At 42.3% G+C, this 12,580-nt stretch overlaps 1 protein-coding gene across 1 annotated transcript; it reads left to right on the forward strand.

Moving 5' to 3' along the window:
• Positions 1 to 7,854: 7,854 nt before the first annotated feature.
• LOC145818259 (uncharacterized) lies at positions 7,855 to 10,788 on the forward strand. The gene is made up of 2 exons (XM_082912901.1): positions 7,855 to 9,007; positions 10,151 to 10,788. The coding sequence occupies exons 1-2, from the start codon at positions 7,855 to 7,857 to the stop codon at positions 10,786 to 10,788; spliced, it is 1,791 nt and encodes a 596-aa protein (XP_082769027.1).
• Positions 10,789 to 12,580: the final 1,792 nt, after the last annotated feature.

The following is a 12,580-nucleotide window of genomic DNA, read 5'->3' on the forward strand; positions in this document are numbered from 1 at the left end:
AAATGCACAAGAAAATGCGATACGCTAAACAGCGCGATTGATTTGAATTGCACTAAACAGTGCGATACGCTAAACAGCGTGATTGATTTTGAAATGCACAAGAAAGTACGATACGCTAAACAGCGCGATTGATTTGAAATGCACTAAACAGTGCGATACGCTAAACAGAACGATCGATATGCAATGCACAAAATAGTGCGAGTGAGATACAACCACAAGATACACAAGACAGTGCTAGTGAGATACAAAGTGTAAGTGCACAAGACAGTGCGAGTGAATGCATGTTCTATGCAAATGAGGTGCATTTTCTATGCAAGTATGGAAGAGTGCATTTTCTATGCAAAAGATACGAGCATTTTCTATACAAGAAACAGGAGCATCTTCTATGCAATATTGAAAGCATATTCTATGCAGAATCGAAAGCAAGCATATTCTATGCATGAATCATAACGATGCGCGGCACACATGTAACAGAAGTGTATATGAAAGTGCACATTCTATGCAATGGAAGTGCATCAAAGATGTACTCTGGTGCCTCTGATTTATCTCTCGGAGGGCTTTGTAACACACTCAGCTCAAAAAGGGCACACCCTGTTCATATTGGCGAGAGATAACATCTGCTGCTGCTTTAATTGCCATTCTGACTTGAAGCAGGCTTACACTTGGGGTTGAGATACACTCATACTCCAGAGAAATGGCGAGGTCTGAGAAGGTGCACCGGAATGCAGTCTCGGAATTTGCCGAAGTTGAAACAGACTAAGATGCTCCAAATTTTCCCTCTTTTCTTTTGCTTTGCAGTCTGGAACCTATATAGCTTCAGATAGGTCCTTGTTTTACTGTTCTCATATGACCTGGGTTAAACCTTGCGGTTTATGAAAGAAAGAATCTTGTTTTGCATAAATGTGCAGAATGGCACAGCACTCTGAGCACAAAACGATTTTTTGAAAATGAGAAAAGGGTTCTCAACCGGTATTGAGCCTACAACTGAACACAGCATACTATGACTCAATCAAAAGGTACACGACCCAAACACATCGAGTAACACTCGAAAAAGACTCAAAACAAAAGTTGAGGTAAACAAAACAAAAGACACGACACACAGACGTGTTAAAAAGACAAGAGGGCTCTCAGTTCGCAAGGAGCCAGTTTCTCCGGGTAGTGTTTCCCACCCTTTTCTCATTTGTGATTCTCACATCACTCTAGTACTTAATCTCTGTTTTTCTGAAAAACCATTTTCTCACTTTTTCTCTCAGCGCACATCTCTCTATTCTTCAATCTCTCATTTTTTATCCCTCCCCTGGGTGGTTGGTGGATAAACAGAAAGTTACGAGGTCTTGCCCCTAGCATTCCGCTAGATTCTTCTTCTTGTTCACAACAGTGAGTTTCTTCCACAGAGGGGCTGTGCTACAACTGGGCAGGTAGCAAATCTGCAGCTGACATCGGTTGACGATGCTCTGCTGGAGAGTTTGGACGTGATCAGGTCTGCCCAGATAAAGGAGTGGAATATCCTGATCCATTCCAATTCGTGCTTCGCACTTGGTTTGATACCTTGTTGCTCGGAGGGTGTGAGAGCTGTTTGGCCCTTTTGTGATTAGCTTCAGTGGTGCACTCTTCTGGCGAATACGGTGCCCTTTCCGGTAAGTATGGTGCCCTTTCTGGAAAATGCATTGACAACGGGGGAAAGACAGGAAGCCTAACTCAATTGTGCCCCTAGTTAATCATTTTGACCAATTTTTTGTTTTTGGCTTTCCACTAAAATAATTTTGACCAAAATGAGAGTTAGATTAACATGCTTGTTCAATTTTCTGATTTAAAATCATAGAAGTCAGGCTATGAGCACTGAAAATTTTCCTCTTTTGTTTGGTCCAAGAAAATGGTTCGGTTTGGGAAAATGAAATAGTTTTCGAGAAAATAGTCAACCTCAGTAAAAATTTTCAAAAACTATTTTTGCGAACAGTCAATGCTCAATGAGCACGGAACTTACCCTCGAGATGCGCAACCTCGGATCGGAGGCAATGGAAAATTGCCCCTGGCTTGGAAGGGGTGGATGGCAACGGAAAGTTGCCCCTGGTTTAAAAGGTGACTCGTGGCAACTCATGGCAACGGAAAGTTGCCCCTTGTCTGAATGGATAATGCCGCAACATGTTGTAAACAGTCCTCATCAGTGATGATCACGACCGAACTCTCTCGGATACAGAGAAGACGAAGATGGTCAAAACCAATATATGGACACAGTCACTTTGAAAGTGTTGGGTGGCTGGACTTCAGGACGAAGCTGCTTACGTATCCCAAACATGGGAATCACGGATGATTAAAACCATTACATGGACTTAGTCGCTATGAAAGCTTTGGGGGCTGGACTTCAGGATGAAGTTGCCTACGTATCCCAAACATGGGAATCAAGCCTTACGTAGTTCCGGTTAAGGTACACTCGGGTATTTTAACCTTCACCTTTTAGGCTATAACTTTTGCCAAGGCGCCCGATGCGGGTTTTCGACCTTGCGAGCTTTTCTTTCCTTTTTCTTTCTTTCCTTCCTTTGTATATTTTTTCTCTTTTTTTTTTCTTTTTTTTTGTATATATTTTCTTTTGCTCTAACTTTTGCCTGGGTCGCCCTTCTGGGTTTTCAGCCCAGCGACCCGCTCAAAGGGTAAAAGTGTAACAAGTCCATGCCAAATGGTTTTAGGGTTTTGAAGCCATCCGTATCTAGGAGAGTGGCTGTTGCATTGACTTACTGAAGGACCCATCTTCGACTCTTCGAGCAAATCGGACATTTTTGCCTCTAGTTTGGAGGGGTGCTTCTGTTCTAGCTTTACAGACTTCTTTTGATGAGGTCTGATCTTCTTGATCTGACTTTGGTGCCTCTTGTTCGAGGGCTGCTTCCAATCTGGCCACACAGGCCTCTCTTGATGGTCGATCATCGAACACTCCGAATTGTGGTTCAAGGCTTTGAAACAAGGGCTCGAGTCTTGAGGCTGAGAGCGATCCTTGCACAATCTCAAGAGTGATTCCACACAGGTCTTCGCAGGACTGCGCAAAATATTTTGTTTTTGAAAGTTTTTAAAGAAGCGACGAATCGCTCGCGCTGAAGATAGTGTGGAACCAGTCTGGATCAAGCCAGGGTCCTTCTCAGTACTCACGCTGACAAGCATGATTTCAATCATTAAGGGCTTAGCACGCCTCTCTTTCTCTCAATTTGATCAAAGTTTGCAAAACTCGAGGAATTCCTTCCTCTTTGTTTTCACCGCAGTGTTCAAAAAGGTTTTGAAAAACTTAGGTCAATGCAATGATTCTCAGGGCACAAGAGAACAGGTGGAATGTACTGTCGTTCCATTCAAATCCTCTGGCACAACTAGCTCAAAATAGCAATAAGCATGGAAATATGATAGCCGCAGCTGTTTCATTCAAATTCCCTAGTTGTAACTGGCTCCATGACAGAGACAGACTCAAAAGAAAGCAAAAGGGGAATTACAAAACAAAACGGTGTTCGAGGCAACAGCTCCGGAATCACCTAACATTCTATACAAAGGGGACTGACTCCGCTACAACAAGACAGACCCATAAGCAAAAGGGCTGACTCAAGACAATGAGACAGACTCAAAACAAAACAAAAGACTGACTCGACACCCAAGCCAGAATTTACAAAACTAGCATTCGCAGATGCTCCAAAAATACGTGCCAGACGCCACATCCAAAATACGCCGAGCGCTGCCCGCAGGTGGTCCAACCCCTGATCACAAATTTGCAGTATCCTCGAAGTCCAATAACTCAGTGGTAACAGACTTTGTTGAGGTAGGCAGGAGGATGACCTCATTGTCGATCAAATCTTGCACTTCATGACGAAGGCGGAAACAACCATCGGTACTGTGACCGGACTGTTGGTGGTACGCGCAGTACAAGGTAGCATCATGCGAGAGAGGGAGATTCTTTGGGAGGGGCCAAGGCTCGAGGGGTTTAAGATGCCCCTTTTTAGCCAATATTTGAAATGCCCTAGACAAAGGCATGTAGAGGGCATGAAAGACTCTGCGCCCTCGAGGCAGGTACTTTGAAGTCTGAGGGTTCTTGCTAGACGCACTAGCGAAAGGGTCGACAGGCACTGCCTTGGCTTTCTGATCTTTCCCAGGTGCAGGGTTGGGAGTGGAAGGAACTGTTCTGGCATGACGGGGCCTATCCCAATTTTTCGTTTGGCTTGAACTGCCTTCGGTTGGGGTGGGGAAAGCATCATCCATAGCTTTAGTCATGACTGCGAATACTTGTTGCTTATTCATCCCCCCGGCTTTCAAAACCTCAGCTGCCCACAGCAGTTGTTCGACGGGATCAGTATCTGTTCCCACTTTGTTCTTGCCTCTAGTCTCAGCCTGATCGGGGGTTTGGGTTACTACATCAGAGCGATGTCCGGTTGTTGCTGATATGTCGTTACTGTAGCTGGAGGCAACCTCTGGTTGGCTGAGCTCAATCACAATCCGCCCCAGTAGTGGGGGCTCCTGTGGTATGAAATTCCCGACATACGGTGCAGCTGGTGGCAAAGCCGACATTCCATAAGCCAGATCAGCCACGAATCTTTGGAGGTCGCCGATCATTCCCATTAATTCAAACGTGGTGGGTTCACGAGTCTGATATAATTAGGGAGTCCAGATCGGGTGTACAGCAGGCGACCTGGGCGGATGCGGTACATCAACATTGGTCTCATCTTGCGAGATGATCTCTTGGTCTAACGCGGTTGTCATAACCACAATTTCCTCTGAGCTTTGGGTCGTCATAAGTCCGCTGATCTTGAACAGTGACTGATGGATCAAATATCTACCTTGCCTCAGCGAAGGAGAACACTGACTATTCTGTACTAAATCTCCTGAACCCCCCTGGAAAGAGAAAATACGCAGCATTTCGGCCCAGTCAGAACAGACAAAAGTATAGCTGGATAACTGTACTCTACTGCTGATCACTGTTCCACAAAATCACTGCCCCAAAACTGAGTCTGATACCCGCAGATATAACTGATTCCCCAAAACACTGATACTGATGCTCTCAGGCCTGATACTCAAACTTGCAAACTGATATGTACGTTTCCTGTAATAACTCGACCCTCGTACATGTTCTTTGTTGTATTTTCGGATCCTATTTTATGATTTGAATGCTTACTGTGAAATCCTATGGGAAATTTAAATTAAGTAAGTGAACCATATGATTAAGGATGTCTATCTGTTCAACAAGAAAAGTATCTGTTACAGTAGAAGGTTTGAATCGAAATTGGAGGCCTTAAGGGCTTAATTATCTGAAATTGATTTTATATATGTGATCAGCATAATTTCTAGGTAATATTAAGCATTTTTGGGAAATTTCAATTTCGGATGTTTAAACGGTTGACTTTTGTCTTATTAGCTCTTATAGCTCTTATAAATATGTATGTGTTCTTTAAGCTTTGGACTTAGTTCAACATATTTCCTGGACAAGGATGGTAAGAGTAGAGAGAAATGAGAAGGGAGTTTCGATAAGGGCTAGAGATTGAATAACCTAAAGAGACTTTGGGAGATCTCAACTCAAGGTAAGTTTGTCTATCTTTTATAATTCCTCTCTTGAATTTGAGGGTGATACAACCATGATAATTGAACCCAGGGTGTAATTGGATCATGTTTTATCCATTGGATGAGTTTGAACTAAGTTGCTTATGTATGTATGTGGAGAAATTAGCTTTGATTTCTTACTTTCTCATGAAAGATCATGAAGAACTTACCTTATACATATATGTGATGGTATATGTGATGTTGATGCAAAAAGGATATTTGATTATGGTTAAGAATTCAAGAACTAGTGTTTATCTAGTTTAATGTATGTATTTGAAGCCTTTGTTAACATGAATTTTAGGCTCTGTATTAGCAATTAGGAAAGTTATTTTGAGCCTTGTTCATGTTTTCCAAAAGGTGGGATTTTGCAAGAATTTTCGGACAATTTTGGGCAGAATCACCGCACGTGCGGGGGTCATGGCCGCACGTGCGGGAAATGGTGAAAAAACTGGGGCTTGGCCACTGTCTAAAAGGCACATGCGGGACATTTTGACGCACGTGCGGGAGAGCTTGCCGCACGTGCGGGGCTCACAGTTGCACGTGCGGCCCATGCTGAAAAACATGGATCGCTCCGTTTTGCGTGTAGAACCCTCTAATGTTGTCGGAATATGTATTTGATGCCTTTTAATATGTGTAAATTCCTTCGAAGTAAAACGAAACAGAAAGTAATTTGATATGAAAAGGAAACTAAATTGTAAAGGTTGAATGTGTGCAGGGCACACTCCGGGAGGAACAGGCACATCATCACAACACTGTGAGTAGTAGTATCATTATCCGCTTTATATATGACTAATGATTTTCATTAGCATTTCGTTTACGCAACTATGTTAATGTTTCAAGTATGTATGTTAATGTTTCATGTATGTTTCAAGTACGTAAAGAAAGAAATGGGAAAGATAAAATACCTTCCTTCTATAAGACTCTGGGCCTACGACCATTCAATATAAGTTGTTATGATATGAAACAAAGTGCTACACGAAACTAAGTGCTACGACGTGAGCCACCTCTAGAATCCGTGTGAGACACCTCTTGAGTTCGTATAAGTATAGTCAAGGGCTTAATGCCAAATTATCCAAGGGCGTAATGCCATCCTAATTAAGGGCTTTATGCCGCCATGTTTAAGGGCCTTGTGCCACCATGTTTAAGGGCCTTGTGCCACCATGTTCAAGGGCATCATGCCACCATGTTCAAGGGCATCATGCCACCATGTTCAAAGGCTTCAAGCCATTGTGATTTAAGATGTGATATGTTACGCTGTTATGTTCAAGACTGGGCCTAAGGCCGTTATAAGATGAATACAGAATCAGGCTAACTATATGGCCTTTGCACTTCCATATGTATTGATATATGTCATGTTTCAAGTTGAGCATTGTTTCATTAATGTATTACTATTCACTGAGCCCAGCTCACTCTCTGTTATGTCTGTTTCTGTAGGCAACCAACCAGGTGGTCAATCCTAACTCATGACGCCCGGTTTCTTTTGTCAACCCTCGTGTATCCAGGCACTTACGAGGCCACTTATTTTGTGAAGCTTATTAAGATAATTGGCCTACTTCTTGACTATCCTTCCAGGGTTGAATGTACATAACTTCAATAGTTTTATACATGCCCGATTATAGGGCTGGGTCTGTATATGTGTTTGTGTATAAGTACCGCTAAGGAATATTTTTGGACTCTATCGGCCTATTATGGTGCATGTGATGTATGAGATCCTGACATATTAGATATAGCTCAATGGAGTTTGTTTGGTTTAGTATTCTTTTAATATTTTGTGCTTCCGATAAGGCCCCATATGCTATATATATACCGGGTTATATGTCTGTTTCTGATTGGGTCATGCCCGAACTTTTAGGGGCAAGTTTGGGGCGTGACAAGTGGTATCAGAGCACGAGTTGCTATCTCACACACGGATCCATTGAGCTTTAGGGTGTCTAGAAAAGCTTTAGGCATCTTGCATGACATCCTGAAAGTATATGAAAGAGCGATGGCAACGTTAAGTCTACTCTGATAATGCTAACACTTTTGAAATATGTCTATTATGTATAAATGATTATTGTGTAGGCAATGGTGAGAACAAGGACAGAAGATACAGAAGATGCTACTTCTGCACGGTTGGACAGAATGGAGAGAATGATTATGGAAATGGCGGAGACCCTACGGCAACAACAGCAACAGCCACAACAACCACCCCCACCACCGGTAGTACAAGATTTCCATGCTGAAGACCGGACTATCATCCTTACTAAGGAGTTTAAAAAGATGAAACCGCCATCCTTCTAAGGAGGAATAGAACCAATGAAAGCTGAGGCGTGGGTGTTGGGAATAGAGAAGTTATTCGAAGTTTTTCCCTGCACAGAAGCTCAAAAGGTGCAACTGGCTGCCTTTACTCTTGAGGATGAGGTACGCAGATGGTGGATGCTTACAAGAACTGTACACCAAGGATTGACATGGGACAGATTCTTGGAATTGTTTTATGACAAGTACTTCCCTCAAAGCATGCGGGATAAGAAGGTAACAGAATTCGAAACTCTCAGACAAGGGAACAAAACCGTCGCCGAATACAAAGCCCAATTTGCAGAATTAGCTCAGTTTGCACCTCATATGGTGGACACGGATTATAAGAAGGCGCGTAAATTTGAAGGGGGATTGCGGAGTGCTATCCTGGATAAGGTCAACATGTTGAAGTTACCCACATACGTTGATGTGTTGGAGAGGGCTGTTATAGCGGAAGGGAATCTTGCTACTCAGAGTCGAATTTCGGAATGGAAAGGGAAGAGGCAAAATACTCAATGGTCGAAGGGATCACCTACTCCACCAAACAAGAAGCAGACCTTAGGGAGTTCAAATACTTCTACCCCTAGTCAGGATTCAATGCCGACTTGTCCGGAATGTGGGAAGAAGCATCATGGAACGTGCTATCGGAAGTCTGGAGCCTGTTTTCAGTGTGGTAAGACGGGTCATTTGATCAAGGATTGCCCTCAAAGAAATCAACAAAGTAATAATAGAACCGCTACAAGTTCAGCGGGGTCTGCACCAACTTTCAACACCAAGACAACTGTTAAACCTACTAATAATAAAGACACTACGAGACAAGGCAGGGTGTTCGCATTGGTTCCGGGAGATGTGCAAAATGCGGCAACAGTAGTGTCAGGTACATTTATTGTTCACGGTCATTTCACTCATGTATTATTTGATTCTGGCTCCACCCACTCTTTTGTGTCGAGATTATTTGCTCCTAATTTAGATAAAACTAAAGAAAAACTGTCTTATATGTTGTGTGTGTCTTCACCTTTGGGAAGCCCTATGATTTGTACTTCTGTATATGCTGCTTGTGAACTCCAACTTGGGGATATCCGGGTATATGCCAATCTGTTACCTCTTGATATGGCCTATTTTGATATTATTCTGGGAATGGACTGGTTGGGTGAATATGGTGCAACTATAGATTGTTTGACTAAACAAATTAGTTTCCACCCTCCGGGACAATCAGAGTCTACCTTTCAGGGACATGGAGTGACTTCTCCACCTTATTTAATTTCCACAGCAAGGGCTTGTAAATTAATTCAGAAAGGGTGTCAGGGGTATTTATGCAGTGTTCTAGAGGGGCAAGTGGCGAATGGGAATACCGACATGATCCCAGTTGTCTGTGAATTTTCAGACGTCTTTCCAGAAGAATTACCAGGGCAGTTAATAGACCGTGAAATTGAGTTTACAATTGAAGTAGCATCGGGAACTCAACCCATTTCTAAGACTCCGTATAGAATGTCGCCAGTTGAGATGAAAGAATTGAAAATGCAGTTGCAAGATTTACTGGACAAAGGATTTATCCACCCGAGTGTATCTCCGTGGGGTGCGCCAGTTTTGTTTGTAAAGAAGAAGGATGGAACACTCCGGCTTTGTATCGATTACAGAGAACTTAACAAAGTCACAATCAAGAATAAGTATCCATTGCCAAGAATCGATGACCTATTTGATCAGCTTCAAGGGGCACAGGTCTTTTCTAAGATTGATCTACGGTCTGGATACCATCAATTAAAAGTCAAGGCTGATGATGTTGAGAAGACAGCTTTTCGAACCCGGTACGGTCACTATGAATTTTTGGTTATGCCCTTTGGAGTTACTAACGCCCCAGCAGCCTTTATGGATTTGATGAATCGCGTCTTTAAGTCCTATTTGGATGAATTTGTGGTGGTCTTTATTGACGATATCCTCATTTATTCAAAGAATGCGGAAGCTCATGAGACCCATCTTCGTTTAATTCTTCAAACCCTCCGGGAAAAGAAATTGTATGCAAAGCTAAAGAAATGTGAATTCTGGCTGCTCGAGGTGGCATTTCTGGGGCATATTATCACAAAGGAAGGAGTTTCTGTTGATCCACACAAAATTGACGTGATTGTGAAATGGCCGAGTCCTACCAATGTGACCGAAGTGCGTAGTTTTATGGGGTTAGCTGGTTATTACAGGAGATTTGTTCAAGATTTTTCCAAAATTGCTGTGCCACTTACACAATTGACTCGAAGGGGAGTTGCATTTGAATGGTCAAAAGAGCGGGAATCTGCTTTCCAGGAATTGAAAATGAAGTTAACCACAGCTCCAGTTCTGACTTTACCGTCTAGCACCGAAGGGTTTGTAATTTACAGTGATGCGTCCTATAAAGGATTAGGGTGTGTGCTTATGCAAGGTGGAAGGGTTATCGCCTATGCTTCACGACAGCTTAAACCCCATGAAAAGAATTATCCCACACATGATCTTGAGCTCGCGGCGGTAGTCTTTGCTTTAAAGATATGGCAGCACTATTTGTATGGTACTACCGGTGAAGTTTACACCGACCACAAAAGTCTCAAGTACCTTTTTACCCAGAAGGAATTGAATATGCGGCAGCGTCGATGGTTAGAGTTAATTAAAGACTACGATTTACAGATCCATTATCATCCCGGTAAAGCCAACACGGTTGCAGATGCTCTTAGTCGGAAAAATATGGAAGATTTGGCTAACCTGGTTACGGAACAAAAGGAACTGATAAGTGAGTTGGATAAAATGAATGTGGAGCTTGTGATACATGGACAAGAGGTAGTATTAGCAGCAGTAATGGCCCAACCGATTTTACTTGAAGAAATCAAGTTACATCAAATGGAGGATGATACTCTAAAGAGGGTATGTGATGAGTTAGAGGCAAAACCAAAACCGGGGTTCAATTTAGTGGATTCGGTTCTCAAATTCCAAAATTGAGTATGTGTCCCCAATGTGTTGAAGCTTAAACAGAAACTGATGGAAGAAGCACACACTTCAAGATTCGCAATACATCCAGGGAGTACGAAAATGTACCGAGATTTGAAACAAAATTTTTGGTGGCCAAGTATGAAGAAAGAGATCGCGGAGTTCGTCTCTAAATGTTTGCAATGTCAGCAAGTGAAAGCGGAGCATCAGAGGCCAACAGGGTTACTACAGCCCCTTCCAATCCCAGAATGGAAGTGGGAACATTTGACCATGGACATCGTCGTGGGGTTACCACAGACTCCTTGAGGCACGAATTCAATATGGGTCATTGTGGACCGATTAACTAAGTCCGCCCATTTCTTACCTGTGAAGACTCAATATAATGCAGACAAATTGGCAGTAATTTATGTGAATGAAATTGTAAGGCTGCATGGTGTACCGGTCTCAATTGTGTCAGATAGAGATCCGAAGTTTGTTTCCAGATTCTGGCAGAGTTTACAAGAAGCCATGGGTACCGAGTTAAAGTTCAGCACAGCTTTCCATCCTCAGACTGACGGGCAATCTGAAAGAACGATACAGACTCTAGAGGATATGCTCCGAATGTGTGTATTAGATTTTCAAGAAAGTTGGGAAACCCACCTACCATTGATAGAGTTCGCATACAACAATAGTTACCACTCAAGTATTGAAATGGCACCCTATGAAGCTCTGTATGGAAGACCATGTCGTTCTCCCGTATGTTGGGCTGAAGTTGGAGATAAATCCTTACTCGGACCTGAAATTGTTCAGTTGACCACTGAAAAGGTTAAAATTATTCGGGAGAGATTGAAAACTGCTCAAAGTAGATAGAAAAGTTATGCAGACAACCGACGGAGGAACTTAGAATTTAAAGCGGATGATCATGTCTTTCTAAAGGTCACTCCGATGAAAGGCCACCCAAGGTTTGGAAAAAGAGGTAAATTGACACCCCGTTATGTTGGTCCCTTTCAAATTCTGGAAAGAGTAGGTCCAGTAGCTTACCGAGTCACTCTCCCACCAAATATGAGTCAAGTACATAATGTGTTTCATGTCTCTATGCTTCGAGGGTATCTTGCGGATCCGTCTCATGTTATTGAGTATCACCAAATTGAGCTAGATGATAAGTTAACTTATGAGGAAAAACTAATCCGCATTTTGGACCGATAAGTGAAACAATTACGAAACCGAGAAATTCCAATGGTAAAAGTGGAATGGCAAGAGCATTACGGAACCGACGCAACTTGGGAAAGAGAGGAGGAAATGCAACATCAGTATCCGCATTTGTTTCTACCCTAAGGTAAAACAAGTTTGAGGGACCAAACTTATTTAAGGGGGGGAGAGTGTAATAACCCGACCCTCGTACATGTTCTTTGTTGTATTTTCGGATCCTATTTTATGATTTGAATGCTTACTGTGAAATCCTATGGGAGATTTAAATTAAGTAAGTGAACCATATGATTAAGGATGTCTATCTGTTCAACAAGAAAAGTATCTGTTACATTAGAAGGTTTGAATCGAAATTGGAGGCCTTAAGGGCTTAATTATCTGAAATTGATTTTATATATGTGATCAGCATAATTTCTAGGTAATATTAAGCATTTTTGGGAAATTTCAATTTCGGATGTTTAAACGATTGACTTTTGTCTTATTAGCTCTTATAGCTCTTATAAATATGTATGTGTTCTTTAAGCTTTGGACTTAGTTCAACATATTTCCTGGACAAGGATGGTAAGAGTAGAGAGAAATGAGAAGGGAGTTTCAATAAGGGCTAGAGATTGAATAACCT

Source organism: Camellia sinensis, chromosome 2, assembly GCF_055761805.1.
Source record: "Camellia sinensis isolate YWXY chromosome 2, ASM5576180v1, whole genome shotgun sequence".
NCBI lineage: Eukaryota > Viridiplantae > Streptophyta > Magnoliopsida > Ericales > Theaceae > Camellia > Camellia sinensis.

Excerpts from the sequence above, each read along its gene's own strand:
- LOC145818259 (XM_082912901.1), top strand. The coding sequence starts at position 7,855 with ATGAAAGCTGAGGCGTGGGTGTTGGGAATAGAGAAGTTATTCGAAGTT. Across the intron at positions 9,008-10,150 it reads ATATGGTGCAACTATAGATT|CTCCAGTTCTGACTTTACCG; the intron begins GTTTGACTAAAC and ends AGTTAACCACAG.